Source organism: Brassica napus, chromosome C8 (genome assembly GCF_020379485.1).
Source record: "Brassica napus cultivar Da-Ae chromosome C8, Da-Ae, whole genome shotgun sequence".
Taxonomy (NCBI): Eukaryota; Viridiplantae; Streptophyta; class Magnoliopsida; order Brassicales; family Brassicaceae; genus Brassica; species Brassica napus.
The window spans coordinates 1,274,010-1,299,413 of NC_063451.1; the positions used below are offsets into that span (position 1 = coordinate 1,274,010).

Sequence of the window (25,404 nt, forward strand, 5' to 3'; positions counted from 1 at the left end):
GTTATAGACATTCATCACTTGATTTATAACAATACGTCCGTAGTATAATTTTCTTTTCTAATTAATGCTGCAAAAGGAAAATGGAAATTGATCACAAAAGTAATAAACTTTCTTACCGTGTAACGGTCGTATGTTTTCGGGACTCGGTAATAATCTATCATGCATGCATGTCAGTTGTGAGTGACAACTGTATTTCCTTTAGTCAAATAAGAAAAGAAGAAAGATTGATCACAACGGTAAAAAATTACCTTTACCATTTCACTGAGATTGTTGAACAACTGTTGCCTTGCAACCCAAGCGACGATCCTAAAAGAGCTCTAACGAACGTTTAGAGAAAAAACTCAAAACGTAAGGTGTGTTGAGTTTGTAAATTAGTATCAAGGCATTTACAGGGTTCAGGTGAAAGTTGTACACAAAGAAAAGTTAAGGATCTCGAGTAAAACACACAAGTTTTCTTCACCAAAGAAACATAATTTCAAGATTTGAGGCTCTGGCACATAGCTCATTGATGTGATTTAGACTCAAAAAAGAAGAACTAGATCACTTGCACTGTTAAACACCAACTTATAACTAACCATTGCAATGAAAAGATCAATTAAAATAAATCTATTAAAACGATTCTTAGTCATTGAAACACAATGCTCGCAGAAGAAGCTACAATGTTCCATATAATGTCTGTCGATAAACCACAAAAGACGCATAACATAATAATAGTAGTAAACAAAAAGTAAAGCATAATCCAAAACTCGAGACATGTTCTTCAATCCATCCATCATCTGTTTTCCCTGTAATAACACAACCAAATAACACATTAATATCGAGATAAGATATCACCAAACTAACAGAAACAATGGAGTTTGTTAGAGTACCTTGTCTGGTTTCATCAACGCCTGTCTGTTTTTCCTTTCCCTCTCTTCCCCGAGAACAAATGTTTCGGCCTCAGAGTCGGTATAACTCTATCAGCCTCACCGCGTCTCGCATTCTTGTCTCTCTTCTTGTGAGAGCTGTTGCTAATCTTGAGCGCCGCCTTCTTCTGAGTAGAGTCTTTAAACCCATCGCCAGGCACAACCTCATGAGCAGGCGGCCTAGACTGTGACCTCGATATCGACATAGACCTCGACTTCGACCTCACGCGCATCTTCTTGTTCCCCTCTTGCTCATCATCCACATCCATCGCATCTTCCGACCGGTCCCTCTTCCTCCCTCTCGACTTGCTCCTCGCGCGGTCCACCGCAGCAGACGGATCAAGCCCCAGAGAAGACAGCTCTCTCCCCATTCTCTTGGTCGTGTACTTGTTGTCTTTATCAAACTTCCTTGGGACTGTTGATCTGTTCTGTGCAACCGTCTTCTTGAGCCTATGCTCTCGGATAAGCACAGCTTTCTTGTTCCTAATCTTAGCAAGCTGCTCCTTCTGCTCCTCGGTAAGCTCCTCGCCATCCATTTCAAAATCTTCCTCCTCGCCGTTAGCTTGTCTGATGGCTTCCTCCCGCTCCAGCTCCTCGAGCCTCAGCAGAATGTCCGGATCAAGGAAGTCAGCGACGTTGTGACCGTCGAGGATCTCAGGGATTATGTCCTCCTTCCACTCATCGTGCTCCAAGATGTAATGCTTCCTCAAGCTAGCGGAGTACACTCCAGCTCCTCCGTTCTCCTCTTCAAGATCCTTCTCAGTCTTCCGCTTCTCCTTCTCAGCAGCTTCTTTAGCCTTAGCCTCCAGAACCACCTGAGGTATGCTATGTGGTCTCTCCACGTTATCGCGAGGCTTGGGGATCGCCACGTGGAACCTGTTCAAGTGGTCGTTGATCTTCTTGGACTTCATCTTGGCCTCAACCCTCTGATCCAACAGCCTCTCACACGCAGCATTCTTCACAGACATCACTCCCTCTTCAGTAAGAGTGCTCATCTTCAACAGCACAGCTTCCTCGCTCGCTCCCATAGCAGTCTTCATCGCTTCAGCTTTCATCTCGTCAATAAGCTTCTTATCATGTTCGGAAATATTCTCCATTGGCATCAGATCAGTCTTGTTGCAGACAATCACCAACGGCTTGTTCATGAACAGAGACTTTATACTATGGAAAAGCGCCGCCTGCTGAGCAATAGTGTAACCGCACGACCCTGAGATGTCAAGAAAGAACAACACAGCAGCTCTAAGATGCGCCAAGGCAGTGATACTACACATCTCAATAATGTTCCGATCCTCAAATGGCCTGTCCAAGATCCCGGGAGTGTCAATCACCTGATACCTCAAGTACTTATAATCAGTATGACCAACAAACAACGACTTAGTGGTGAAGGCGTAAGGCTGCACATCAACATCAGCTCTAGTCACTTTGTTCATAAAAGAACTCTTCCCCACATTAGGATACCCACAGATCAAGACCGTCCTAGTGTTGGGGTCAATCGAAGGAAGCCTCGCCATGTGCTGCCTGATCTGCTCCAAGTACGCCAAACTAGGAGTGATCCTCTTCAACACAGTGCACATACGACCAAGAGCAGCGACTTTCAGACACTTGCAACGGTACAAGGAGTCACCGTACTTGAGGAGCTTCACGTAGTCTTTAGCAATCTTGCTGATCAAGTTTCTAGCGGTGTTGACTTGGCCAAGAGCGAGCTTGTAGTGATCCTTGTTGTAGAGGACGTGGAGGAGGTCTCCGTAGAAAGGGTGGATCTGGTCGAGGCGAGGGAACTCTTCGATGATGGTGGAGAGCTTCTCGTGGAAGTTGGTCTGAGTGTACTTGACTTTGCGCATGTAGAACTGGCGGAGGCGGTTGATTTTGTAGCCCTTGTGGACGACGGTTGGGGTCTGGCGCTGGGTGCGTGAGAGGATGATGTCGATGAAGTCTTTCCCATTGGGAACGACTGTGATCTTCTTGAAATTGTATTGCACCATTTTTTTGCTAATTGATCTGCACATATGAATTAAAAAAACATCAAATTAAAAAAAAAAAAAAAAAAAGAACAGCAAACAAATCATTATGGTCTTGTAATAAAACTGAACCAAAACAACAAACAAGTCAATATGGTTTTGTAATGAAACTGAACCGAGAACAGCAAACAAATCATTACAGTTTTGTAATAAAACTGAAGAAAGAACAGCCAACAAATCATTATAGTCTTGTAATAAAAGACATCAAACAAGTCAATATAGTTTTGTAATAAAACTGAACCAAGAACAGTAATATAGTTTTGTAATAAACTGTATAGACATAACAAGTCACAAGCTTCATCATAAAGCATAAAAGTTAAAAGCTTTGATTAAGTAAAGAACTGATTAGCTAGGGAGATACTAATTGAAACCAAAACGCATAAGAAACAACAAAACAGGGTAAGTAGAACCGAATGGGGAATACATAGAGCAGAGAGAGTCAATTCCACAAGCCAAAGGAGACTAAAGAATTGAGAGACTTACGTCGAGAAACGAAGCGGCGAGGTGAGAGGTGGAGAAAGAGAACCGAGCCGTCGAGAAAAAATGACGGACGAAAGTGTTTTTCTGCAAGGAGAGAAGCTAAATATGTAAGAAAATATCTAAAACCCTAAAGGAAAAAGACGACGTCGTTTCGGCGCGAGAACCAGCTAAATACTGAACCGGAATAAACCAAATATTTTAACCGGAGATATTAAACAGTTGTTTGATTGATTATAACGGTTTTGATTAAGATTTAGAGTTTTCTCTGTAACAGAACTGAGCGAAAATGGAGAAGGCGATCGAGAGACAAAGAGTACTGCTTCACCATCTGCGACCTCCTCCTCCGTCTTCTTCCCAGGCTTCTTCTCTCTCTGTAAGCTCCTCCGATCGCTAATTTTTCATGATTTTTCTGTTCAATTCTGTTTCAAAGTGTTAATCTTTTATGTTTATGTGTTGTTGTTGCCTTGTCGAAAGGTCTCAGCTTGCTTAGCGGGAGACAGTGCTGCGTATCAGAGGACCTCTCTGTATGGAGATGATGTTGTCATCGTCGCGTTAAGTTTCTCTCTTTCTCTTTTTTTCTTTGGTCTTCTTTTGAAAAAAAAAAAATCAATTATTTTCTAAAAGATTATTTGTGATTGATGAAACACTCAACAGGGCACAAAGGACAGCACTTTGCAAGGCAAAACGTGGAAGCTTCAAGGATACATATCCAGACGAGCTACTTGCACCTGTGCTGAGAGTATGTCTAAGTCTTTCTTCAATTCTGTTTTGCTTCTCCCCACTCTTTTCCAAAGTCGTGGCTTTTTGTTGGCAGGCGGTGATAGAGAAGACGAAGTTGAACCCAAGTGAAGTTGGTGACATTGTAGTTGGTACTGTTTTGGGATCAGGATCTCAGAAAGCCACTGAGTTCAGGATGGCTGCTTTCTATGCTGGCTTCCCCGGTGAGAGATTTCTTGTTTATTTAGGGGATCTGTAGTACAGAATCTTATGCTTATGATTTTATGTTTTTGTTGGAAAGAAACTGTTCCTATTAGAACTGTGAACAGACAGTGTTCATCCGGGCTTCAGGCTGTTGCTGACGTTGCTGCCGCCATCAAAGCAGGGTTCTATGACATTGGTAAGGGAGTCACTGTCCTTTGGTTGGCGTGAAGAATTGAGCTGACAATAGGTTTGGATTACAGGTATTGGAGCTGGGCTTGAGTCCATGACAACTAGTCCAAGGGGATGGAAAGGATCAGTCAACCCAAAGGTACCTCTTGTCTCTCTCTCTCCCTCCTTTGAATGTTTTAAAATTTTAAGCCCTACCTATTCTGTTGTTGCAGGTGAAGAAGTTTGAACAAGCACAAAGTTGCCTTCTTCCAATGGGTATTACTTCAGAGAATGTAGCGCACCGGTTTGGTGTCTCAAGGGAGGAGCAGGATCAAGCTGCTGTAACTCTAATAAAACTTTCTAACTACTTCTAATGCATGTACTTGGATGTTACCTGCCAGCATTAGTTTATGGAGCTACATGTGTAGGTTGATTCTCACAGAAAGGCCGCTTCTGCTACTGCTTCCGGTAAATTCAAGGATGAAATAACTCCAGTAAACACCAGGGTAGATTCTGTTTTACAACCTGATGACTTCATCTGATGAGTCAAGTGCTCTTTCCCCATGTTAATGACTTTTGGTTTTTAACGTTTCAGATTGTTGACCCAAAGACATGTGATGAGAAGCCCATAACAGTTTCTGTGGACGATGGGATTCGACCTAGCACAACCCTTTCCGGCCTTGCAAAGCTTAAGCCTGTGTTTAAGCAAGACGGATCCACAACTGCTGGTACTATATTCACACCGCTGAGATTTTTGTTTGTTTTGTTTGTAACTGTGAACTCAGTGCTTCACTTGTGTTTGAACAGGAAACTCTAGCCAAGTAAGTGATGGTGCAGGAGCAGTTCTCCTCATGAAGAGGAGTGTCGCAATGCAGAAAGGGCTTCCCATTCTTGGTGTATTCAGGTACGTTTGATATTTTTTTATATTAACCTTCATTTGAGTAAAAACTAAAGCACTCTTTGACACATTGCAGGACATTTGCTGCAGTTGGTGTGGATCCAGCGGTTATGGGCGTTGGGCCAGCTGCTGCTATTCCTGCTGCAGTCAAGGCAGCTGGTTTAGAACTCGATGACATCGACTTGTTTGAGATCAATGAGGTTAAAAAGCATAGAACAACTCTTCTTTCTATATCCACCCCTTATGTCCTGTGTCTAAAAAACTACGGTGTTTGTTTAGGCATTTGCATCTCAGTTTGTTTATTGTCGGAACAAGCTGGGGCTAGACCCGGAGAAGATCAATGTCAATGGAGGGGCTATAGCCATTGGACATCCCTTAGGCGCTACAGGTATATGCTTCATCCAGGTTCCCCCATATGGTTAGTGAGTTCCATAGAACAAACAAGACTCTGTTGCACTTTCTCAGGGGCCAGATGCGTTGCAACGCTGCTGCACGAGATGAAACGTCGTGGTAAAGACTGCCGTTTTGGAGTAGTGACAATGTGCATAGGTATGTTCATTTCTCACTAGCTAATATCTAATATCAATCTCTCACTCTCACTGAGGTATGGTTTTGGGAAACCGTGCAGGGTCGGGAATGGGAGCAGCCGGGGTGTTTGAGAGAGGAGACGGTGTGGATGAGCTCAGCAACGTCAGGAAAGTGGAATAACTATAGGTCTTTTTGACCAAGGAACAACGCTAGAGACTTTTTACAAACGACACAAGTCACTAGCTGCTACAAATAAACATTATTACAAATAATCGTGCTTTTTAACATGTAAAATAAATTGAATTTTATGAAGAATATGGAAGATGTTGTTCGATAAAAAAAAGGTTACTATTTATGCGGATAATCCAAAATGTAATTGGCTGGCTCAGAGCAAGATTGAAGAAATAGTTTGCAAGCCCTTTAATACCAAGTAGAGAAGTGCAAATAAGCTTATAAAGAAGCAAACATCCTTGGGCAGCGTCAACAATCAGAACATATTAACAACAAGAAGATGATGTCCTTGGGTAGAAGAAACTCAGAACAATATTTGTCAAACTGTAAGCAGAAGAAATCAAGAGTCAAAATATATGAAACAAGTTGTGCTTTGCTTGCTTGCTGTTAGAGCCAATATGACAAAGCAACCCATAAAGATGAGATTAGGATCCTTGGATTTGAAAGCCTAATTTAGATTAAAGAAGAGATACAATAAAAGGAGATTTTGTTAAATGTAATTATAGATTTTGCAGCCAACAACGAAAGAGATAGAAGAACAGCAACACGATCATCCCCAAACTCTAAAAACACTTATTAATATTATACGATACGGTCTACGGTCTCTTCCTTCCTTCCTTCCTTGGCTCTGATCATCCCCAAACTCTTTCACGAGATCACAGAGCTTGGCAAGATCTCTTCTGTCACAGCCGCCGCCTCGTAGAGCTCTTCCGTCTCAGCGGCGTCTGGTTTGAGCATAACCGCCATGAGAGCGATTGCTTGGAGATTATCCATGTTCTCAATAAGTCGCGCAACCCTGGGATCGGCGGTTTTTTTCTTCTTCGATGCTATCGCAAGGCACAACAGCGAGCAGAAGGCGACGAAGACGCAGAAGAGAGCTGGAGCTAGCGCATCGGGGAAGGCGAAGGGGATCATCATCGCGAAAACACCAGCCACGATGACATGCTTCATCATCTCTGATTTTTAATTTTAAAACCTCGAATTTGAATCTGTAGACTACTAAAGTCGCAGACGCAAAAGGTATACGAAGATGCTCTCTCTTAAATTAGGCTTTACGTTTGGGCCTTTGTACCAATAAATAAATACCCTTTTTAACTTATTTTTTTCGCTTCACGCATTAGGAATCGGACACCCTCTTGCCTCTTCTTACTAACATTTTAAATTTAAAAGGACAATTGTTATTTAATAGTATTTTTTTTCCTTAAATAATTACCTATAAACATGACATAGTAACAATTATTTAATTAACAAGAAAAATTGTAAAAATATTAGAAATATTGAAAAGCTACAGTTTATACACAAAACTTAATCCCTTTGGACGGAAGAGTAAGTAAAAACTTTAATTTTGCACCAACTTTTTAAGACTTTCCCCCAATAGAAGATCACAGTAGAAACTCCCGCATTCTAACCGGTCTCTTCACAGCATTCGTGAAACCCTGCAAGTGCAATATACACACTTCAGTACAATCATGAATATTTTGATTTAGGCCTAGAGTCCAGGTTCCACGAGGTTATTTGATTTGGGGTTAGACTTAGGACATTACCTCGTTGAACTTGAAGAGAAGAGGGCGTGAATTTCTTTTTGCAGTTGCTCTCTTTTGTACATCCTCTGGATCTTCATAATCTTTCCTCGACTTCCTAAACCTCTTTTTACAAACACAAACCATTGCAATTAGTATATATGATCATCATGACACTAAATCATGAAGTACAAACAAGTTCCAAGCTGAGAAAAATTATCCTCCCAAGTAAGTACCTGTCGAAGAAATTAACGGCGTTGCGAGATGCTTTCTTCACATCACTAGATTTGGGTTTTGAAGTGGTGGCATTTGCAACTGAGACTGATGGAGGTTTCGAGGTAACTGGATGTCTGTGACTCTCATTTGACGCAGCTATAGTTTTCCTGACTAAGTCTGGATTTGTTTTCTTAATCTCGGGTTTGCTCAAGATCCCGGACCTTCCTTCACTTGCTTGCAGTAGTATCTTCTGCTTCTCAACCTGAGTTTTTAACATTTATGTGAAAACCAGACAATCAAGATCTTCATGCAGCTTAAAAGGCACAACAATTTATAACGAATTATAGCGAAGAAGATTCGAGACTTACTTCATGTACTAACACTTGTTTCATTGCTAAGGTGAGTACGTGATGTTTAATTTGGCGACCCTCTCAAGTGTTGGAAAGACGATTAGTGTTATCCCCAAAGCCAAAAATGTAGTGGTTAGATGCTAAGACAAAGTAAGCAGAAGCAAAACCTTGAAACTTATGAAATCAAATAGATGTGGATCTAAAGCAAGGACTGAAGCATCTGACGCAGCGCTCTCCCTGGGGTTACTCAGAGCAGGATCAAGTTTCACAGTCTTATAAGTTAAAGAATAAGAATGCATAAGCATGACCAAACTCGCCAGCTGATCCTTTTCCCTCTCTGATAGCAAATGTGATGCCACCTGCGGAGCGCAGCAAGATGTTATCCTTAGAAGAGCATTAGGCTAATATGAAAAGAGATCTTGGAGTAAGCAAATGAAGACATACTGGTCTATGAGTTGGGGGAGAAAGAATATGCAATAGCGGGGAAACAGAGTCTTCAACGAAAGACTTGATCGACAAATGCCTCCCAATATAGGGAGGTATCTTGTGGTGCCAAGACCGCAGGGACTACTGTTTTTCCACCAAAAGCGTTCGACATCTGGTAGATTTCATATCGAGAAGTACTTGTAAGCAGAGACGCTTGAAATGCTTTTCTTAATTAATATAAAGATGACACCAAAATCACCTGTGGTATGACTTAGGCCACTGAATAGCTGGTCTTTGAATATGGGCAACTCGACCGTGTATAGGTATCACCAGGCTAGGAACATAAACTGCATCACAAGGTGAAAAACGAGCAGTGTTATTCACAGTACGTAATAATCATCTGAGCTTTAAAGGCTTTTACCGTAGAGAGACATTTGCTGGGTGCGCATAATATATCGATGCAGCAAATCAGAAGTTCCAAGACAGTCCAAGCAGCTAACCTTTTGTCAAAAGGATTACACATAACAATACTTCAGAACAAACAGTGAGAGTTCAATGAAAATCATTAATTAGCCGTACTGTTTTGTCCATCGCCGGATCATGGTACTGAAGCTGCAAGATGTTTTCATGTATTCCATCGAAAATCAAATCATAATCACCCCTGCACATTCAGTTGAATACTTAAACATAAAGGAGTAAAGGATGCGAGAAAATCATTACATTCTACGTACCGTGTGGATACGAGGGAGTGTAAGAAATCAAATTTTTTGGCATCACTGCCAGATGCGTCGTTAGATCGCTCTCGTTTCATTTTTCTCTTGTTGAATATCTAAAAAGAAGAAGCACGCTTGAATATAATATGAAGTGGATCTGTAAGTAAAGCAATCCACGACGCGTAATTGTGCTTTCATTACCTCTTTCCAGATATCAAACAGACTCTTTGACATGTCTTTCCGCCCAACAACTTGAGAACCAATGTCGATCTAAAAGAAAAGAAAGAAGCAATTGTTAGCATATTAGAAAAATCAATGTCCAAGAATGGAGAATCAAACAGAAAGCTAGCACTCATAGGTCCCGCAAAGACATTTTTCAGTTGGCAAGGCGCAAAATAGTTGTTTATCCTCACGTGTATAGTCAAGTATATTTAGATTTTGGAGTTTTGCTAAATCAAACTGAGAGTGGATAAACACTTAGCCAGCAAGAAGCTCATGACTTACCACGTTGAGGGTTTCATTCTTCTTGTTGAGAAACTGCAGTGTGTTCAAGCAAGAGCGTATGTCGCATTCTGTAACCGCCAGAGAAAAAGGGAAAAATAGCAGAATCTTTTAGGAAGGCTCCTCTAAATAACTAACGATAATATAAGATCAAACTCGTGGACAATATATCAGACTGAGAAGCAAATTAAAGTGAACACAATGAGCATATATGGAAAGGGAGAAAGTTACCAGTGTAATCAGCAAGTGCACTAAGACCGAATGATCTTGTTTTCATCCCCTCCATATTACAAATATACTTGAGCCTGCCATTTGCACATTTCAGCCTCGTAAAGCAGTTGCTAGATAAATAAAGACGGGTAGAAAATTACTGAAATTAATTTGAGTATAGTTCACTGATTCTAATGTAACGTACAAATCATTAAGGTACTATTTTTACAAATTCAATCACATTTTAGTTTACAGACTTTCAACCCAAAAAAGAATTCTTCTCTCGCACAACAAAGTAAGAATATGGTTACCTATTAACCACACGACTCACTGTTGGTTGAACAAATATATGAACCCTGCAAGAGAAGCACATGAGCTTATCATCATACTAAGAGGCGAACGTTTATCAAGAATTGAGCATTTGATGGCAGATATACTCAATACGTATGAAAGACAATTGCACATTTTGAAAGCAGTATGCTCTACGTAAAAAAATGTAACAGGAAAAGGGGACGATCAAAGTGCATAGGAAGTCAAACTTACTTCGCTATTTGTCGCAGAGGTCTAAAAACTGGTGCATATAAGTCATTACATATACAAATGACAGGTCTTGATAGTGGTGCTGTTCGCCGCTCCTTCTTTGAGGAAGTCTTCCCATTATCTATATTTTCCTTGCCTGTAGCATTCTTCCTTTCCTCCAACACCTATGCACCGAAGATACAATTAAAAACTAAGAATGTTATCACATAGTTTCCTAAATTGTTCTTTAAGACTTCAAGCAAATGTAAAACGAAAATAAAAATGCAATAAATATTCAGAGAACTAGAGGTGTAGCACTAGCAAGTAAATTAGCTAAATCTTTCGTCTAAGGTAAAATGAGCAAAGAGTTAATAGTTCAGTATTTGCCAGACTTAACCTAAATTTTAGAGACCCAAATGACCAGCCCAGTACAAGCATACAGATACATACCATCTTTAGAATAACATCTACTGCTCCTTTTCCATTACCAAGAGCTCCATCTATCTCGTCAATCACCTACATAAATTATCGTCAGTCTCTTCTACTTTAAGAAACTTTGAGTAATCAAATTTGACATAATGAAAAATGTCCCCAGCGAACATAGAGTAAGCCACATACCAAACACTTAGGCCTAGAATCAGCCGTAACTGAGTTCATCTGAACTACATCAAGAATTCTAGTTTCAATGGCTGCTGCTGATCGCTCGTCACTAGCATTGATCTGCAAAAATAAAAGTTTGAATCAAACCTTGTACACAAGAAATGAGAAACATACACATCCAAGAAATTGCTGCAGCACAGTTAATGAACATGAATCAATGTCCTCCATGCAAAACCATCAGAGATTAAACAGTGATATGCCCCCGCTTATCCTAACAGTCAAGAACTTAACTAGCAAATTTATGAATTTGGCTTGTGGGATATACAAGAACTAGTGATCTCACGTGCTTCGCACCGGGACGTTCGATATGGAATCAAGATATATTCAACATTCAAAAATTAAAATTATTGGATATGAAAACTCAGAAAAACATATCTCTTCCATAAATTGCAAATAAAATATTAACATATTTTGTAGCTAATTGAAGTCGGTATTTCTTGTAATCTTTTCGTTCTTTTTATGTATATTTTTGGTTTTTTATTACTCTTGTCTTCATTAGTATATTTATTTCAAAGTTTTTGCTTAAGAAAAAATATACAAAATTTAATAACATTATATAAGAAAAATAAAAAGTGTATATTGATCTGAAAGTAAACATGTATAATATTTCTATAAGATTATCACATATTTTTTTGCTGCATAAAACATATTTTGTAAAAAGGAAAACCTACTTGATGTTTGGTTTGATCTAGAAAGTAAATATGAATTATTTTTTAAAAGTGTTTAGTGTCATGTGCCAAAAATTTAGAAACGTACATTAATGCTGGTAGAGATGATTTACAACAATAGCGAGTCAAACCTCTTCTACAATAACTGAGTAACAGTTTAAAAATCGTGTGATCAACGAAGTTGTGAGAGAGAGAAATATAAAGAATTTTTTAATTTTTATTTTTATTTTATATATAAAATAAGTAGGAATCAGTTAGTAAATTTTTTTTTAACAAATCGGTTACTAAACGTTATGCCCTTAAGTTTTTTTATGCATTTGTATTTTTTCTTTAATTTTTAAACATATTCCATGTGTCAAAATTTTATTGGTAGAGTGACTTGTGCTTTAGTATATAGGGGATACCTCAACAACGCGATATCCACAATGCTTAGCTGCAACATGAGCAAGTGTAGTCTTTCCAAGCCCTGGGGGCCCACAAAGCAGAAGGATCTGCAACAGCAGATGAAATATTTAAGGCCGATTCATAGTGTAGTATAATACAATGAGAAACATCCTATTAGTGAAAAAAGTTTGAAGTCTAAATCAGATTATCACACCTTCTGCTCTGGAGGACCAATAAGTTTTGACTTTTTGTTCCTCATGTCATGATTATCTGTAGTGTTGCTATTGCTCACGTCTGAATCTTTAGGATATGTAGAACTTTCCTTACTCCATCTACTGAAATGTTTTTTTCCTCGTGAAAGCTGAATCTGATTTTTGACGATGACTTGGTGTAGAATGTCGTTTCAAAGCTGACAGTACTTCATCCGTCGTGCTCCTAATTTCAGATCCAAAAACAGAAGCATCCCACTGCTTAAGCCATAGAAGAACCTGCACATAACATTTAGAACATCAACTACTGATTCCTGATTCATCTAATTTACACAAAACTTTACCAAAACATGCAAAATACCTCCAGGTTGGTCTGCTCATCACTGAGAAGCTCAGTAAATGAGCTCGGAGAATATTTGTCCACCCAGCGCTTTTCATGCATTACAGAAGTTTCTGCAGTCATGGCTTCATTCTGATCCTCGGAACTAGTTTGCAAGGCCTTCAATGTCAAAAGAAAACATATACTGGTCATGAGGGGACACAATTATCATCCACAACTGCTAAATACTATGCACATGCTAGCTATGGCTCACATACAGACAATTATTAATGAGCGCTTTACAATGATAAAACCAATAACTTTTTGAGAACGGACCAGACAAGATAGAAAACAGCCTGAAACTGAAAAAAATAATAAGAAATTTTACCTTGTTAAATGACTCATTTTCTGATTGTTGTAGAAGAACACTGATAGGATCTTTGATAAGACCTGCTAAAGATTAAAACTCTAAACTTCTGAGGAAGATAGTTCTTGCCAGAAGATTGTATGCCTCCATAAAGAAATCGAAATGGAGTCCCGAACCTTGTCCAGAGTAAAGTTCCTACATACACAGCTATGAGCCTAAGACCAGTGAATAACATATTCTAAAGCTAAACTGATCATACGACCTATGTCCTTGCGCTTTAGTCAAATCTCTACTAAACCAATAATACACAAAACTAATTCATTTAAGATACACTATGGAAAAATGTCTTAATTGAAAACTTGGTACCGTTAGATTTGGCTTTTAGATGGAATCTCTTCACCTCTTCATCTCCCAAAGCTCGAGAGAATTTCGCATAAACCCTGTCTCCTCCGTCCGGTGCCGTAATCGGAAAGCATTCCCCGTCTATCTCAGAAGCGTATCTGAAAATCCCAACAACGAAATTACTAAAAAAAGAAATAAAAAATTCTCAACTCGGTAAGTCTCGTGCACAGTAGTAGTAACCTGGACAAGACAGTCTCCTGGGAAATGACTTCTTCTTCCTCCTCCATGATTTGTACCGCTTCCTTAACCGGAGAGAATCGCAGCCATTCCTCGTCTTCCATCTCTACTCGATTATCATTAACTTTGCTTCTCTTCTCAGAAGCTTCGTCGAGATTGACAATCGGATCGGACACTAGACTCCTGGGTCGTTTACAGCCGTTGATATCAGGAGATTCCGATTGTTGGAGATTAGACTCCTTCTGCGCGATCTCCTCCTCTTCTTCTTCTTCTTTTTCTTCATCGCCGTCGATTGGGTAAGGATACGGCGCCTCCTCGAAGTTTAGGTAGTCATCATCTTCTTCTTCGGGATAGTAAGAGTTGGCTTCGAGAAGCTCAAGCTCCTCCGGCAATGGGATATCGAATTCCATTTCCTAATCTAGGGATTGGTGTGCGGCGGAGAACAGAAGTGGCAAATCGGAATCTGGTGGTGAGCTTAAGCGGAAATGAGGAGTTTTTGGCGGGAAAGCCGTAGAAGTAGGTTTTAAGGCCCATTAAGTTAAGCCCATTTATCAAATATAGCCCAAAGAGAGTGACGAGCTTTGCCGGATACAATATTGACTACTTCGAATTTGTAACATCGTGATTATCAAGTTGATATTGTTGGATTTGTATCTCGTGTCGACTATAGTTCGTAACCTTTGTTCAAGACAAGAGCTTATGTATACAAGAGGGGCTTTCGTGTCTTGTCTATGGGTTTCACTAAAGCCTATACGGTTGCTCCTCGGAGGTGGTCGGAACCGGACGGTGCAGAGAAAATGTATTCGATTTGAATCTATTAATTATATCATATACCTTAGACATTTCATGAGCTATGCCAATATCATCATCATTATCAAATTAATATCATCATCATAAGCAGTCATTAGTCCACAAAATCAGCTAATAGTTTTCGATCTCTTGGCAAATACTATTTCGCGAGGGATTAACGTTACCAGGTGCAAGCAATATAGCAAATGTGAAGCATACATATATGTCTATCTATACAAAAACCAATTCAAGCGGAAAACATTTAGAATGATAATGACGATAGAACAATAAAAGAAAAGGCAGTACCATGTACCCCCCCAGAGAGTTTTAACACTTGAAGCCATGGCAAACAGAGAGCACGATAATGAGAATCAACGCGACAATGATGGCGAGAACTATGAGTTTTATCTTCATGTTTTGAAGCCACATCTTTCTTCTCATCTGCGTCCCCGTTGTTCTGAAATCTTGTGCCTGCACCAGATCCGAGTTTAATCAAACAAGAGATAAGTCAACATGGTGAACCAGCTTCGTGTCTGCAGGAGAGTCTAACCTGTGAGCGAAGGTTCTCGGTTTTGTCCACCAGAAGCTCAATTTTCTCACCACGGTCAAGAACCTACAACAAATGAATTTAAGTTCCATAAATCATTTAACAGAAAAACGTGTGTTATATCAACACAAAGAAAGAGTTCAGACTAAAACCTTCTCGATGTTCTCCATCATAACACCCTTAACCTCAGACACCTGCGCCTTCACCTTAGCAAGCTTGCTAATCTCATCAGGATGATCCATACAATACTGCATGTGCTCTTTCAGCTTAGACCTTTCAAAAGCAACCAAAACAGAGTCAATCCAAAGACTAACGAAACAGAGAATCAAACAACATTAGCAAAAAAAAGTACCCAAACTCTTTATTCAAGCTGTTTGCTTGCGCAGTGGCAGCCTTCCCACCACCATATCTCTTGTTAAAATCCTCCTTCACTCTCTCCAAGAACGCCATCGGAATCTGCCTCCCAGCAGACTCAACCGCAACAACACAATACGCTAACAACGCAAACAAGAAACCAAATCAATCTCACACACGTGGCACTGATTTAAATATGAATCTGATTCAGTTACAATCAGATCTAAACCCTAAAAAGTTTGTTACAAATCAACACTAGACGATTACAATCTGAGGCAAGCAGCGAGTGGTGTAAAACGTAAGAAGCTATAGATCAAAATCTGCGTGATGACTCACTGAATCCATCTTCGACGAGGTAGTTGAAGGTGTGGCCGTCGCAGTTGTAAGTGAACTTGTTGTTGGAAGAGGGGAGCTTCTGGAGGCACTGTGCAGCGACGGAGGTGAAGTTGCCTTTGAAATCTGTGAACTCGACGAGGATCACCGTGCCTCGAGCGACGAAGCTGTAGATCAGCGATTGCTGCGCCATTTTTTTCGAACTCTAAATCCTCGATTCGGCTCGATCCGATCAGAGGATTTTAATGGTGCTGTCGCGAGGAAATAGAGATCTAATTATAAGACTAAACAACAAATAAAATGAGACTAAAGTGGGGGAAAGGAAAAAGAAAAAGTAGAGAAGAAGTCAAGGGCAAAGTAGTCATTCACTTTAAGAGATGAGGGTCATTTATGGACATAATAAAACCTAGAATTTAAGGACTAGAAGACAATTTCGAAACCTAAAGACCAAATCTCGAGATCCATTTGGATTTTACCCGGATCCGGCCAAGAAACTCGTGGGCCTTGCGGATGGCAAAAGGTCGTAATAAATTACTTTTACGATAAGTTTCAGGTGCCAGTGTCGAAGAGTAACACAGAGTGTCGGTCTCTCTGTCTATCTTTTTTTACAAATCCACCACTAATCCGTGTCCTATATTCAGTCACAAACCTTAGCCACAAAAAGTTTGGATATAACTCACTGCAAAGCCTAGAATATGAGTGATTTTATAAGACAATAGATACACTCATTCCTGTTGTTGATGATGATACATTGATACCGTAACTTGGTAAAACCCTTGCTTTCATATATTAGATTATGTAAAGTATATACACACTGGAGTCATTAGGATATTTGTTCAATATATGGAATGTTATATATTTCCTAATCTATCACTCCCCCGCAGTCGAAGTCGGGTCTTTGGAGACGCGAAGACTGGATTTGAAGTCCAAGAAGAGAGGTGAGTGTAGACCTTTGGTGAAAATATCCGCATATTGGCTTGAAGGTACGTGTATCACTCGAACGTGACCAATGGCGATGCGTTTGCGAACAAAGTGAGTGTCTATTTCGACGTGCTTCATACGTTGATGTTGAACTGGATTGGTTGAGAGATAGACGGCACTAACATTGTCGCAGTAGACTATTGTTGCGGTTCGCAATGGACAGTATAGCTCGAGCATCAAGTTTCTGATCCACGTAACTTCAGAGACGTCATTGGCAACACCACGGTATTCTGCCTCTGCGCTTGAACGTGAGACGGTTTGCTGGCGTTTAGAAGACCAGGAGATGAGGTTGTCTCCATGGAAGATGCAGTAGCCTGAGGTTGACTGTCTCGTGTTTGGGCATCCTGGCCAATCAGCGTCTGAGTAGGCGGTGAGCGTGTGAGAAGTGTTGGGCGTGAGCTGCAGACCGTGGTCCAGTGTCCCTTTGATGTAGCGCAATATGCGCTTTAAAGCATTGTAATGAGAATCCAAAGGTGCATACATAAAGAGGCTCACATGTTGAACAGCGAAGGCGATATCCGATCTAGTGAAAGTAAGGTATTGGAGGGCACCGGCGAGACTTCGATAGAGCGTGGGATCTGACATCGGCGGGCTTCCTTCGTCGGAGAGTTTACCTCGAGCATCCGCTGGAGTGGTGCAAGAGTTGCATTCCGACATGTTTGCTCTCTGTAGAATCTCCATGGCATATGTCTTTTGTTGTAGAAATAGATTCGCTTTGTTGTATTTGATCGTGATGCCAAGAAAATAATGAAGCTGTCTGAGATCAGTCATGGTGAATTCTACGTTGAGAGATGCAATGATGGAGTCGCGAAGAGCTGAAGAGGAAGCAGTGAGGAGAATATCGTCGACATAGAGTAAGAGATATGCGATGTCGGAGCGGTTGTGGTGAACGAAGAGAGAGGAGTCGCAGTTACTCTGTTTGAAGCCCACTCGTGTAGCGAAAGTAGCAAAACGCTGATACCATGCGCGCGGGGCTTGTTTAAGGCCGTAGAGCGCCTTGTGTAACAAGCAGACATGATCTGGTTTGGTTTCGTCTTTGAAACCTAACGGCTGATGCATGTAGACGGTTTCTTGAAGATCACTGTTGATGAAGGCATTCTTGACGTCTAGTTGGTGGAGCGGCCTGTTCTTGGATATAGCAATGTCGAGTACAAGTCTTATGGTTACTGGCTTAACCACAGGACTGAAAGTCTCGTCGCAATCGATGCCGGGTTGTTGTGATCAGCCGTTAGCCACCATACGTGATTTGTGACGAACTAGATTGCCTTCCGAGTCATACTTGTACCTGTGAATCCACATTAAACGCACAACATTAACATTGTTTGGTCTGGGAACCAGTGACCATGTTCCCTTTTTAATCTGAGCAGAACCAGTGACCATGTTCCCTTTTTAATCTGAGCATCATACTCTTCATGCATAGAATCTCGCCAGTGAGGGTCCTCAAGAGCTTGAAGATAAGAAGTAGGTAAGGGTGAGATTGCTTGAGCTGTAAGAGAGAGAGGTTGACGAGGTTTGGAAATTCCTCGTTTACTGCGAGTCACCATAGGATGAGTTGAAGGTGGAACAGCAGGAGGGTTGTTTGGAGGTGGTGGTTGAGTTGTGTTTGGGATCGGAGGAGGGGAAGTTGTGATTATCTCACGGAGCAGAGGAGAAGAAAGTGGAGGTGAGATATCATGAGATTCTGTTTCGAAAGAGGATGGTTTATTTGTGGAGAAAGGAAAAATGTTTTCGTCAAAAATGACATGACGAGATAGGATTACCTTCCGAGTAATTAAGTCTAGACATTGATATCCCTTATGAGAAGTAGAGAAACCGAGAAAGACACAAGCTGTTGAACGAGGAGAGAACTTGTGTTTTGCTGTCGATGTGGGATTTGGATAGCATAGACAGCCAAAGACTCGAAGGTGGTTATAGGAAATGGGTTTATGAAAGAGCTTGGTGAAAGGTATTTCATTTTTGATGACTGTAGATGGAAGAAGACTGAATAGATGAGCAGCCATGTTAAGAGCTTCTACCCAATAACCCGGAGGCAAGTTGGCTTGAAAGAGAAGAGACCGTACAAAATTGATTAATGTGTGTAGAGTGCGCTCAAACTTGCCATTTTGTTGAGAGGTGTGGGGACAAGAAAAGCGGTGAGTAATTCCATTTAAGGAGAAGAAGTTTAGAAATTGGCTATTGTTATACTCACCACCATTGTCACATTGAAGTGATTTGATTTTGCAGCCAAATTGGTTTTGAATATAAGCTGAGAGATGAATGAAAGCTGAGAAAACTTCTGATTTCTTTTTCAGTGGATAAACCCAAATGTAATGGCTACAATGATCAAGAAAGATGACATAGTATTTTTTGCCACCGATGCTGGGAACCGGAGAGGTCCAAACATCTGAATGAATAATTTGAAAAGGTTCAAAAACATCTAATATAACTGAATCAAAAGGAAGTTTGATGTGTTTCCCAAGTTGACAAGCATGACATAAATAATGATCTGTTTTTGAGAAATGAATTAAGTCAGAAGATAAAAGAGATTGCAAGACATTATTGCCGGGGTGGCCAAGACGACGATGCCACACCGTGGAGCTTGCAGTAGAAGAAAGAAAAGCTTGCGGAGAAGAAGATGTTGCAGCTGTGATGTCAATGGAGTAGAGAGGTCTGGGGCTGTTACATCGGAGCATTGGTGTTTGAGTCGTCAAGTCCTTAACCAAAAAAACTAAAAGGATCAAATTCAATCGAAACCCAATTGTCTTTAGTAAATTGACGAACAGAGATGAGATTTTTTATGATGGACGGACAGACAAGAATGTTATTAAGATGCAAAGGGCGTTTTGAGGTGGGAATGGAATGAAAACCAATGGCAGAAGTAGGAAGAGAGGTACCATCACCTACGAGAATAGAAGGCGTTTTGCTTGAATTAAAAAGAGAACAGAGGGTACCTGGTTGAGACGTGACGTGGGCCGTGGCGCCGGAGTCAAAATACCAGCCGGAGTCCTGAGGTTCTTGCATAGTCATTGTGCCAAAAGCCTGAGCAAGGCTCTGCAGAATGGTAGTTGGCATCAGTGGTTGATTGTTTACACTCTGCTGGAATGGACCAAGTATGCCAACGCTAGGAGATGGAGTTGCAGTGACTTGATATGCCATCGGACCAGGACGCCATTGCTGCTGGTTTTGTTGCCAGTTTTGTTGTTGCCAGTACTGCTGAGGTGGTTGTGATTGCTATGCTGGAGGTTGTTGCACCCAGCCAGATTGGTTGTTGTTCCAGTTATTGCGGCCACGTCCACGATAGTTGTTGTTACGTCCTCTGCCACGGCCTATGTTTTGATTGTTGCGATAGTTACCATGATTGTATTGTTGTGGTTGCTGACCTCCGCGATTGTTGCTAGGTTGAGGGGATGGAGCATCGGCTTGCGTAGTAGCAACATGAAGGACTTGAGGTGTGGAGCTCTTGGTGTTCTTGCTGATGCGATCTTCCTCCATAAGAAGCATGGAGCGAGCCACTGAGAAGCTTGGGAATGGAGATCTGTGTTTTATAACATTGTGAATGTTATCAAACTTCTCCGAGAGACCATTCAACATGTGCATTACAACAGCACGATCAGTAACAGGGGAATCTACATTGGCGAGTAGATCTGTGAGGTTCTTGAGTTTTTGACAGTAGTCGTGGATAGACATGTCGCCAATGGTGAGAGTACGAAGCTCATTCTCAAGCTGGATTGCCCATGCTTCTTTGTTGTCGCGGAAAAGGTTTTCGATTATGACCCATAGATCACGAGCAGAGCAGCGAGTCTTCAATACCATATCAAGGAGAGAAGAGGAGATGGTTCCGTAGATCGACATCTTCACAAGACCGTCACGTTCCTTCCATGGTGTATCTTCAGCGTTTGCGGGGAGGGAAGTCCCGTCTAGATGGCCAGAAACACCAAAGGAGAGACAGTGGGTCTCAACCAGTTCACGCCATGCATCGTAGTTCATCTTTTGCATGTCTAGAACCAGGGGAATGTATGACTTGATGTGTGTAACACCGAATGCTTTGTTAGTTATTTGAGCCATGAGGAAAGCATAAGAAGAGATTGTAGATCGAAGAAAGAAGAAGAAGAAGAAGAAGAAGAAGAAGAAGAAGGGCGGCTAGGAGATTAAGGTTTGGCGTCTGATACCATAAAACTTGGTAAAACCCTTGCCTTCATATATTAGATTATGTAAAGTATATATACACTGGAGTCATTAGGGTATTTGTTCAATATATGGAATGTTATATATTTCCTAATATATCAGATACTACTCGACAAGAATCTCTATCTGGCTATATATTTCATGCTACATATGTCAATAGTTTGGGCGCCATATGATCGTATAAAGTTTTGATTTATTCCATTTGTATCCAATGTGGGATGTTTGACTACAAAGATTATAGTTTGTCTTGTCTACATTGTTTATTAATGCAAAAAAAATTTTGTCTACTCCTCAATGTTCTATCAACAATCAAACTTTAGTAGTTAGACCAAAAGTTAGGTTGCGTTTAGTTACTTGGAATGCAATTAAAGGTGAGGTTGTTGTACCATTGTCATTGAACACTCCTACCATTGTTATTTAGTCATTCTGTATTTTTGCATCTGGAACAGTTGGTTCATATTAGGTCTTTAATTTTTAGCATAGTTTTGTGGAAAGTGACGTTTAAACCATGCATGATTTTTCATTCTGCTTGTGTATTAAATTTCATTAGCACGAGTTCTCCCAATAATGGTTAAAACCAAAAGTTGCAATTATTTATTATCAAAATTTAGCACCAAATACTATAAATCACAAAAGGTACAATTACCAACAATTGTTCATTACACAAAAAAATTGCCACGGTCGATCACCAAAAAGAATTGTAATCACTGATAATTGCAATGATTCATTTAATAAGTTGTAATTGTTCATCTAAACAATTGTAGTAGTTCACTTAAACGTTGTAAAAATTCATTTAAATCTCTAACAAATTTTTCTTATTTAAATGTAATTAGAGATCTTCTTTACATATAAAGTTAAGTTTACTCCCTCCTTAGGGCTTCCACGTTGGATTCCACCTAGGAAACTCGCTTCGTACGGTCGCGACACGTGTCCACCTTCTCTCCGCGTCGTTTCATTAAAAGGAGTTGTCTTGGGCTTTCTTTTTTGTTTCGTCGACTCGGTCCAGTCTGTTAATGACAATTACGGAGACAAAAAAAACGAAATCTGATCTTCTTCTACGATGCGGCCGTGATGCGGGACTCCTGCGATTCTTCATTCGATCTGAAACGGTTTATTAATGGCTGTGTGGTAAATCGAATTGATCATCCCTCCACGATTCATCTTCAATGATTTGTGAAAGGCGGTCTCTAAACAGTATAAATAGAGGTGGGTGCTGCTCTGCTAGAGCTCATACTCTGTTCATATCTCTCAGTTCTCTCATCTCTATTAAATTCACTGTGATATGGCTAATACCAGAGTTTTCTTTTCTGATCTGAAGTCCGGCGGCAAGTGCTCATCCGTCGTCGAGGCTAGGCTCTTGCGATACTGGGAGGCCCAGAATGTGAAACGCGGCGGTGACCTGATGTGGGTCGACAGTAAGTTTTTTTTTTTTTTGTTGCTATTTTGTATATTTTTGCTTTGCTCCTCTGTCTGAATTTTGTTTTTGTGAAATATCAATTCTGAGCAGGCGACCATAATGCAAGCCACTATCTATGCTAACCGCCTTCCGAGATTCCGGTCTAAGCTCGCCGCCGGGAAGATGTTTTTCCTCTCCGGTTTCGATGTACTCAGAATTACAGGCTGACAAACTCTCCTTTCCTGATCCGGTTTAGTGATCTAACCGATTTTGATGAGCTAACAGATCTGGTTTCTCCCTTGCCTAACTCCCTCTCCTATTTTCAGTGAGTATATATAATTTTGATTTCAGGGTTTGTACCGATACATCCACTGTTAGGTTGTACTATTGAGTTTAAAAATGAGTATACAGGAACATGTTTTCAGTTTCCTACGTAAAGTATATGTCTTTCTTTGAAACCTTAGTTCTTTTGAGCATTCTTTCAGGGAATGCAATAGCAGAACTAGGGAGACTTTTGATGTACGAAACATCTCGAGAGTGGCTGGTGCGTCCTGTTTGATGCATCTCTCTTTTATTATGTTTGCTTATTTTTCTTTAATTTAGACTTTGTGATGATAAAGCCAATTGTTGTTGGAGAAATCATGACTCCAGTGGGGTGCTGTTATGCATATCTTTTTCTTTGTCGATGTATACAGAACATTTGTTTCTTTATTTTTTGTGCAGGTTGATTGTTGCTTTATAGGGAGATCTCACTGACAGCTTTATTCTGTGAATATTTGTAAATCTTCTTCTATTCTTCTATGTTGCACAATGTTCTTTTATAGTTTTAGAAAGTGCTTAGGATAATAGTTATTAGTCACTGTCGATGCTACTGACACTTATATTTTGTTACTAACCCATAATGTAAAGTATCTTTTTCCACACACAGAAATACTAACCCGCTTGGCATCAATAATATTCATGATAGGGATCGATATACTGTCTCAGTTAAGACACATGCATTTGGTTCCTTAAATCGGGTACTGCAATGAGAACATCAAGATGATCATGGTGTACGAGTATATGGAAAAGGAACGCTTAAGAACCATATTATGACTTGGATAACCCAAAGTGAGCTGCAGACACAAGCTGGAGATATGTGTTGGTGCAGCTAGAGGGACTATCTCCATACAGGTTTTGCAAGAGCCATCACACACGCGATGTGAAATCTGCTAACGTTCTCTTGGATGAGAAGTTCATGGCCAAAGTTTCAGAATTGGGACTCCCTAAGACTGGTCCATATCTTGACCAGACATATGTGAGTCTAGCTGTGAAAGGAAGTTTTGGTTATGTACTTGACCAGGTACCAATTACTGAGGAAATCTGATGTTTACTCTCTTTGTTTGCAGTGATTCTTAAGGTACTATGCGGGACACTACTCATTGATCCATATATTTCAAGAAAGTGAATTGATCAAATGTGCGAAAAAGTTGGTGAAGAAAGCAAAGATAGAAGAGATCATAGACCAGTTTCTTGATTGGAAATAAAAGCTTGAAGAGATTAGGTTGTACTGTGAGTTAGCAGAGTAGTGTTTAGTCCAACAATGGGAAGTTATTGTGGAAATTAGAGTCTATACTTCAGGTCGAAGTGAAAGACGATAAAACAACAATAGTGCATGCTTATCCAAGGTTAGCATCGTGGGATCAACGGTGCATTTTAGTGTGGATGGAATGGGATATATGGCAAGGTGTCTCAATGAGAAGTTTTTGCTCAAATAGTGGAAATAGAAGAGTATTTAAATTACTGTAGTGTTGTCTGTACAAGAGGGAGGAGAGACTACATTACTTTTTTTTATATCCGTTGCTACAGATTAGTGATTTTTTTTTTGAGAAATGCTACATATTATTGTTATACTTTCTATATATTTATTTGTATATAAGCTCTTTAGTGTTTTGTTTAAAAAGCTCTAGACTTCACTATATTGAAGTAGCCTAAGTGTTACAGATGATGTCTAATGCGTAAAGCTTATTAGAGTGGTGTTTGTTAGCTTAAAACATTTGTTTCGTTTAATCTGTTCATATATATAAATGTGTATTTTACTTTAGCTGTATTCATTCAGTAGCAAGTGTTTAAAATAAATTGTTAACAGATGTCAAAAAATAGCAGACATCAGTGACTGCAACTAAGTTAACTTCAATTCAGTTCGACAATCTATTCTTTAACGTGGAGGATCTCTGCATATAAGGACTTAGTAACAAAATAGAAACTCATAATGGTTTTATCTCCTTTGCGTTACCCCATTTCGAACCTCCCGGTCATGGCAAATTCCCAAATCCATCTCTCCGAATTGAAGCCAGGGCGTAGTAAGCAGGTTGCGGTCACACTTCTGCTTTGGTTTTGGGGATCTAGAATGTTAAGAATGGAGGAAAGCTAATTGGGGTTGACATGGTGTTCGTCGCAGAAAAGGTTAGTGATGGATCTTTTGTTCCTTATGTATGTATAAATGTAAAAGTTGTGTTTGTCATGAACAAAAGAAAAGTTGTAACTGTAATGAATGTTTTGGATATCCGAATGGGGGTAAGAATTTCTGATACTCTGATCTGATGGCTTAAAGTTAACCTGGTTGAAGAGCATGATTCTGCTGACTTAAGATCCAAATTAATAAATCAAAACACACTATTTCATTGCAAGTGTTAGACCAAGTTCCAATCCATTGTATACTACCTTAACTTCATTGTTTATAAGCAGTAATCATACAAGAACTTTCAAGTTATTCATAAACGCGAAAATGAGCAGCCTAACTCAGCAAAACATCATCAACAAGCTGAAGAGGATCAATTTATGAGACATAATAATCAGCTTTTGTCTCAGGGAGTTGAAGAGCTACACTTTGTCTAAAGCTGTCAAGAGTAAAGATTCTGAGTCACGAAAAGCCTTTGCATGTAAAAACATAGATCGTATCTACAGCCAGTAGTCATGTCGGTATTCTACAAAAAAATCTTCAAGGATGTCCGAGGCTCTCAGGTTAGCACTAAACATTTAGTTTATATATCAGTATCAACCTGATTTCG

At 40.1% G+C, this 25,404-nt stretch overlaps 6 protein-coding genes and 1 pseudogene across 8 annotated transcripts; 2 read left to right on the plus strand and 5 right to left on the minus strand.

Moving 5' to 3' along the window:
• Nucleotides 1–591: 591 nt before the first annotated feature.
• On the minus strand, nt 592–3,535 carry LOC111205437 (nucleolar GTP-binding protein 1-like). Of its 2 annotated transcripts, XM_022701246.2 has the most exons (3): nt 3,407–3,533; nt 870–2,903; nt 592–785 (listed from the first exon to the last, which is right to left on the minus strand). In XM_022701246.2, the coding sequence occupies exon 2, from the start codon at nt 2,885–2,887 to the stop codon at nt 884–886; it is 2,004 nt and encodes a 667-aa protein (XP_022556967.1). In that variant the 5' UTR covers nt 2,888–2,903; nt 3,407–3,533; the 3' UTR covers nt 592–785; nt 870–883. The 2 variants fall into 2 exon arrangements, with proteins under 2 accessions (XP_022556967.1, XP_048621990.1); XM_048766033.1 differs by lacking the exon at nt 592–785 and having other exon boundaries at nt 869–2,903; nt 3,407–3,535.
• Nucleotides 3,536–3,595: 60 nt separating this feature from the next.
• Nucleotides 3,596–6,282, plus strand: LOC106424343 (3-ketoacyl-CoA thiolase 1, peroxisomal). Its single transcript, XM_013865097.3, has 14 exons — nt 3,596–3,776; nt 3,878–3,954; nt 4,058–4,142; nt 4,218–4,344; nt 4,422–4,520; nt 4,585–4,652; nt 4,726–4,833; nt 4,921–4,998; nt 5,088–5,220; nt 5,300–5,396; nt 5,467–5,590; nt 5,670–5,778; nt 5,856–5,939; nt 6,019–6,282. Exons 1-14 carry the CDS (start codon nt 3,690–3,692, stop codon nt 6,096–6,098), a joined length of 1,356 nt encoding a protein of 451 aa, XP_013720551.2. The 5' UTR covers nt 3,596–3,689; the 3' UTR covers nt 6,099–6,282.
• Nucleotides 6,283–6,583: 301 nt separating this feature from the next.
• On the minus strand, nt 6,584–14,607 carry LOC106424239 (annotated as a pseudogene). Its single transcript, XR_007327654.1, has 23 exons — nt 13,794–14,607; nt 13,578–13,711; nt 13,233–13,294; nt 12,887–13,024; nt 12,531–12,804; nt 12,337–12,423; nt 11,223–11,324; nt 11,055–11,120; nt 10,629–10,789; nt 10,397–10,441; nt 10,107–10,180; nt 9,879–9,946; nt 9,576–9,644; nt 9,393–9,490; nt 9,241–9,322; nt 9,083–9,161; nt 8,921–9,008; nt 8,680–8,833; nt 8,403–8,594; nt 8,254–8,313; nt 7,906–8,147; nt 7,694–7,793; nt 6,584–7,585 (listed from the first exon to the last, which is right to left on the minus strand). The product of XR_007327654.1 is annotated as a chromosome transmission fidelity protein 18 homolog (transcript).
• A 147-nt stretch (nt 14,608–14,754) lies between these two features.
• On the minus strand, nt 14,755–16,116 carry LOC106424337 (vesicle-associated membrane protein 721). Its single transcript, XM_013865090.3, has 5 exons — nt 15,817–16,116; nt 15,479–15,620; nt 15,279–15,399; nt 15,130–15,192; nt 14,755–15,050 (listed from the first exon to the last, which is right to left on the minus strand). The coding sequence occupies exons 1-5, from the start codon at nt 16,004–16,006 to the stop codon at nt 14,907–14,909; spliced, it is 660 nt and encodes a 219-aa protein (XP_013720544.1). The 5' UTR covers nt 16,007–16,116; the 3' UTR covers nt 14,755–14,906.
• Nucleotides 16,117–16,683: 567 nt separating this feature from the next.
• LOC106424275 (uncharacterized mitochondrial protein AtMg00810-like) lies at nt 16,684–17,853 on the minus strand. Its single transcript, XM_013865025.2, has one exon. It carries the CDS (start codon nt 17,851–17,853, stop codon nt 16,684–16,686), a length of 1,170 nt encoding a protein of 389 aa, XP_013720479.2.
• A 2,072-nt stretch (nt 17,854–19,925) lies between these two features.
• Nucleotides 19,926–21,214, minus strand: LOC125591581. Its single transcript, XM_048766034.1, has one exon. It carries the CDS (start codon nt 20,836–20,838, stop codon nt 20,005–20,007), a length of 834 nt encoding a protein of 277 aa, XP_048621991.1. The 5' UTR covers nt 20,839–21,214; the 3' UTR covers nt 19,926–20,004.
• A 1,026-nt stretch (nt 21,215–22,240) lies between these two features.
• LOC106424222 (probable receptor-like serine/threonine-protein kinase At4g34500) lies at nt 22,241–23,880 on the plus strand. Its single transcript, XM_048765914.1, has 4 exons — nt 22,241–22,373; nt 22,840–22,898; nt 23,505–23,696; nt 23,824–23,880. Exons 1-4 carry the CDS (start codon nt 22,241–22,243, stop codon nt 23,878–23,880), a joined length of 441 nt encoding a protein of 146 aa, XP_048621871.1.
• The last annotated feature ends 1,524 nt before the right edge of the window (nt 23,881–25,404 follow it).

Coding starts and splice junctions, on each gene's coding strand:
- LOC106424222 (XM_048765914.1), top strand. CDS start 22,241: ATGGCTAATACCAGAGTTTTCTTTTCTGATCTGAAGTCCGGCGGCAAG. Junction 22,374..22,839: donor TGACCTGATGTGGGTCGACA/GTAAGTTTTTTT, acceptor GCATTCTTTCAG/GGAATGCAATAGCAGAACTA. Junction 23,697..23,823: donor TTGGTTATGTACTTGACCAG/GTACCAATTACT, acceptor TGTGCGAAAAAG/TTGGTGAAGAAAGCAAAGAT.
- LOC106424343 (XM_013865097.3), top strand. CDS start 3,690: ATGGAGAAGGCGATCGAGAGACAAAGAGTACTGCTTCACCATCTGCGA. Junction 4,834..4,920: donor AGGAGCAGGATCAAGCTGCT/GTAACTCTAATA, acceptor CTACATGTGTAG/GTTGATTCTCACAGAAAGGC. Junction 5,397..5,466: donor CCCATTCTTGGTGTATTCAG/GTACGTTTGATA, acceptor GACACATTGCAG/GACATTTGCTGCAGTTGGTG.
- LOC106424337 (XM_013865090.3), bottom strand. CDS start 16,006: ATGGCGCAGCAATCGCTGATCTACAGCTTCGTCGCTCGAGGCACGGTG. Junction 15,621..15,816: donor CCTCGTCGAAGATGGATTCA/GTGAGTCATCAC, acceptor TTGCGTTGTTAG/CGTATTGTGTTGTTGCGGTT. Junction 15,193..15,278: donor TGATGGAGAACATCGAGAAG/GTTTTAGTCTGA, acceptor CATTTGTTGTAG/GTTCTTGACCGTGGTGAGAA.
- LOC125591581 (XM_048766034.1), bottom strand. CDS start 20,838: ATGGCTCAAATAACTAACAAAGCATTCGGTGTTACACACATCAAGTCA.
- LOC106424275 (XM_013865025.2), bottom strand. CDS start 17,853: ATGCATCAGCCGTTAGGTTTCAAAGACGAAACCAAACCAGATCATGTC.
- LOC111205437 (XM_022701246.2), bottom strand. CDS start 2,887: ATGGTGCAATACAATTTCAAGAAGATCACAGTCGTTCCCAATGGGAAA.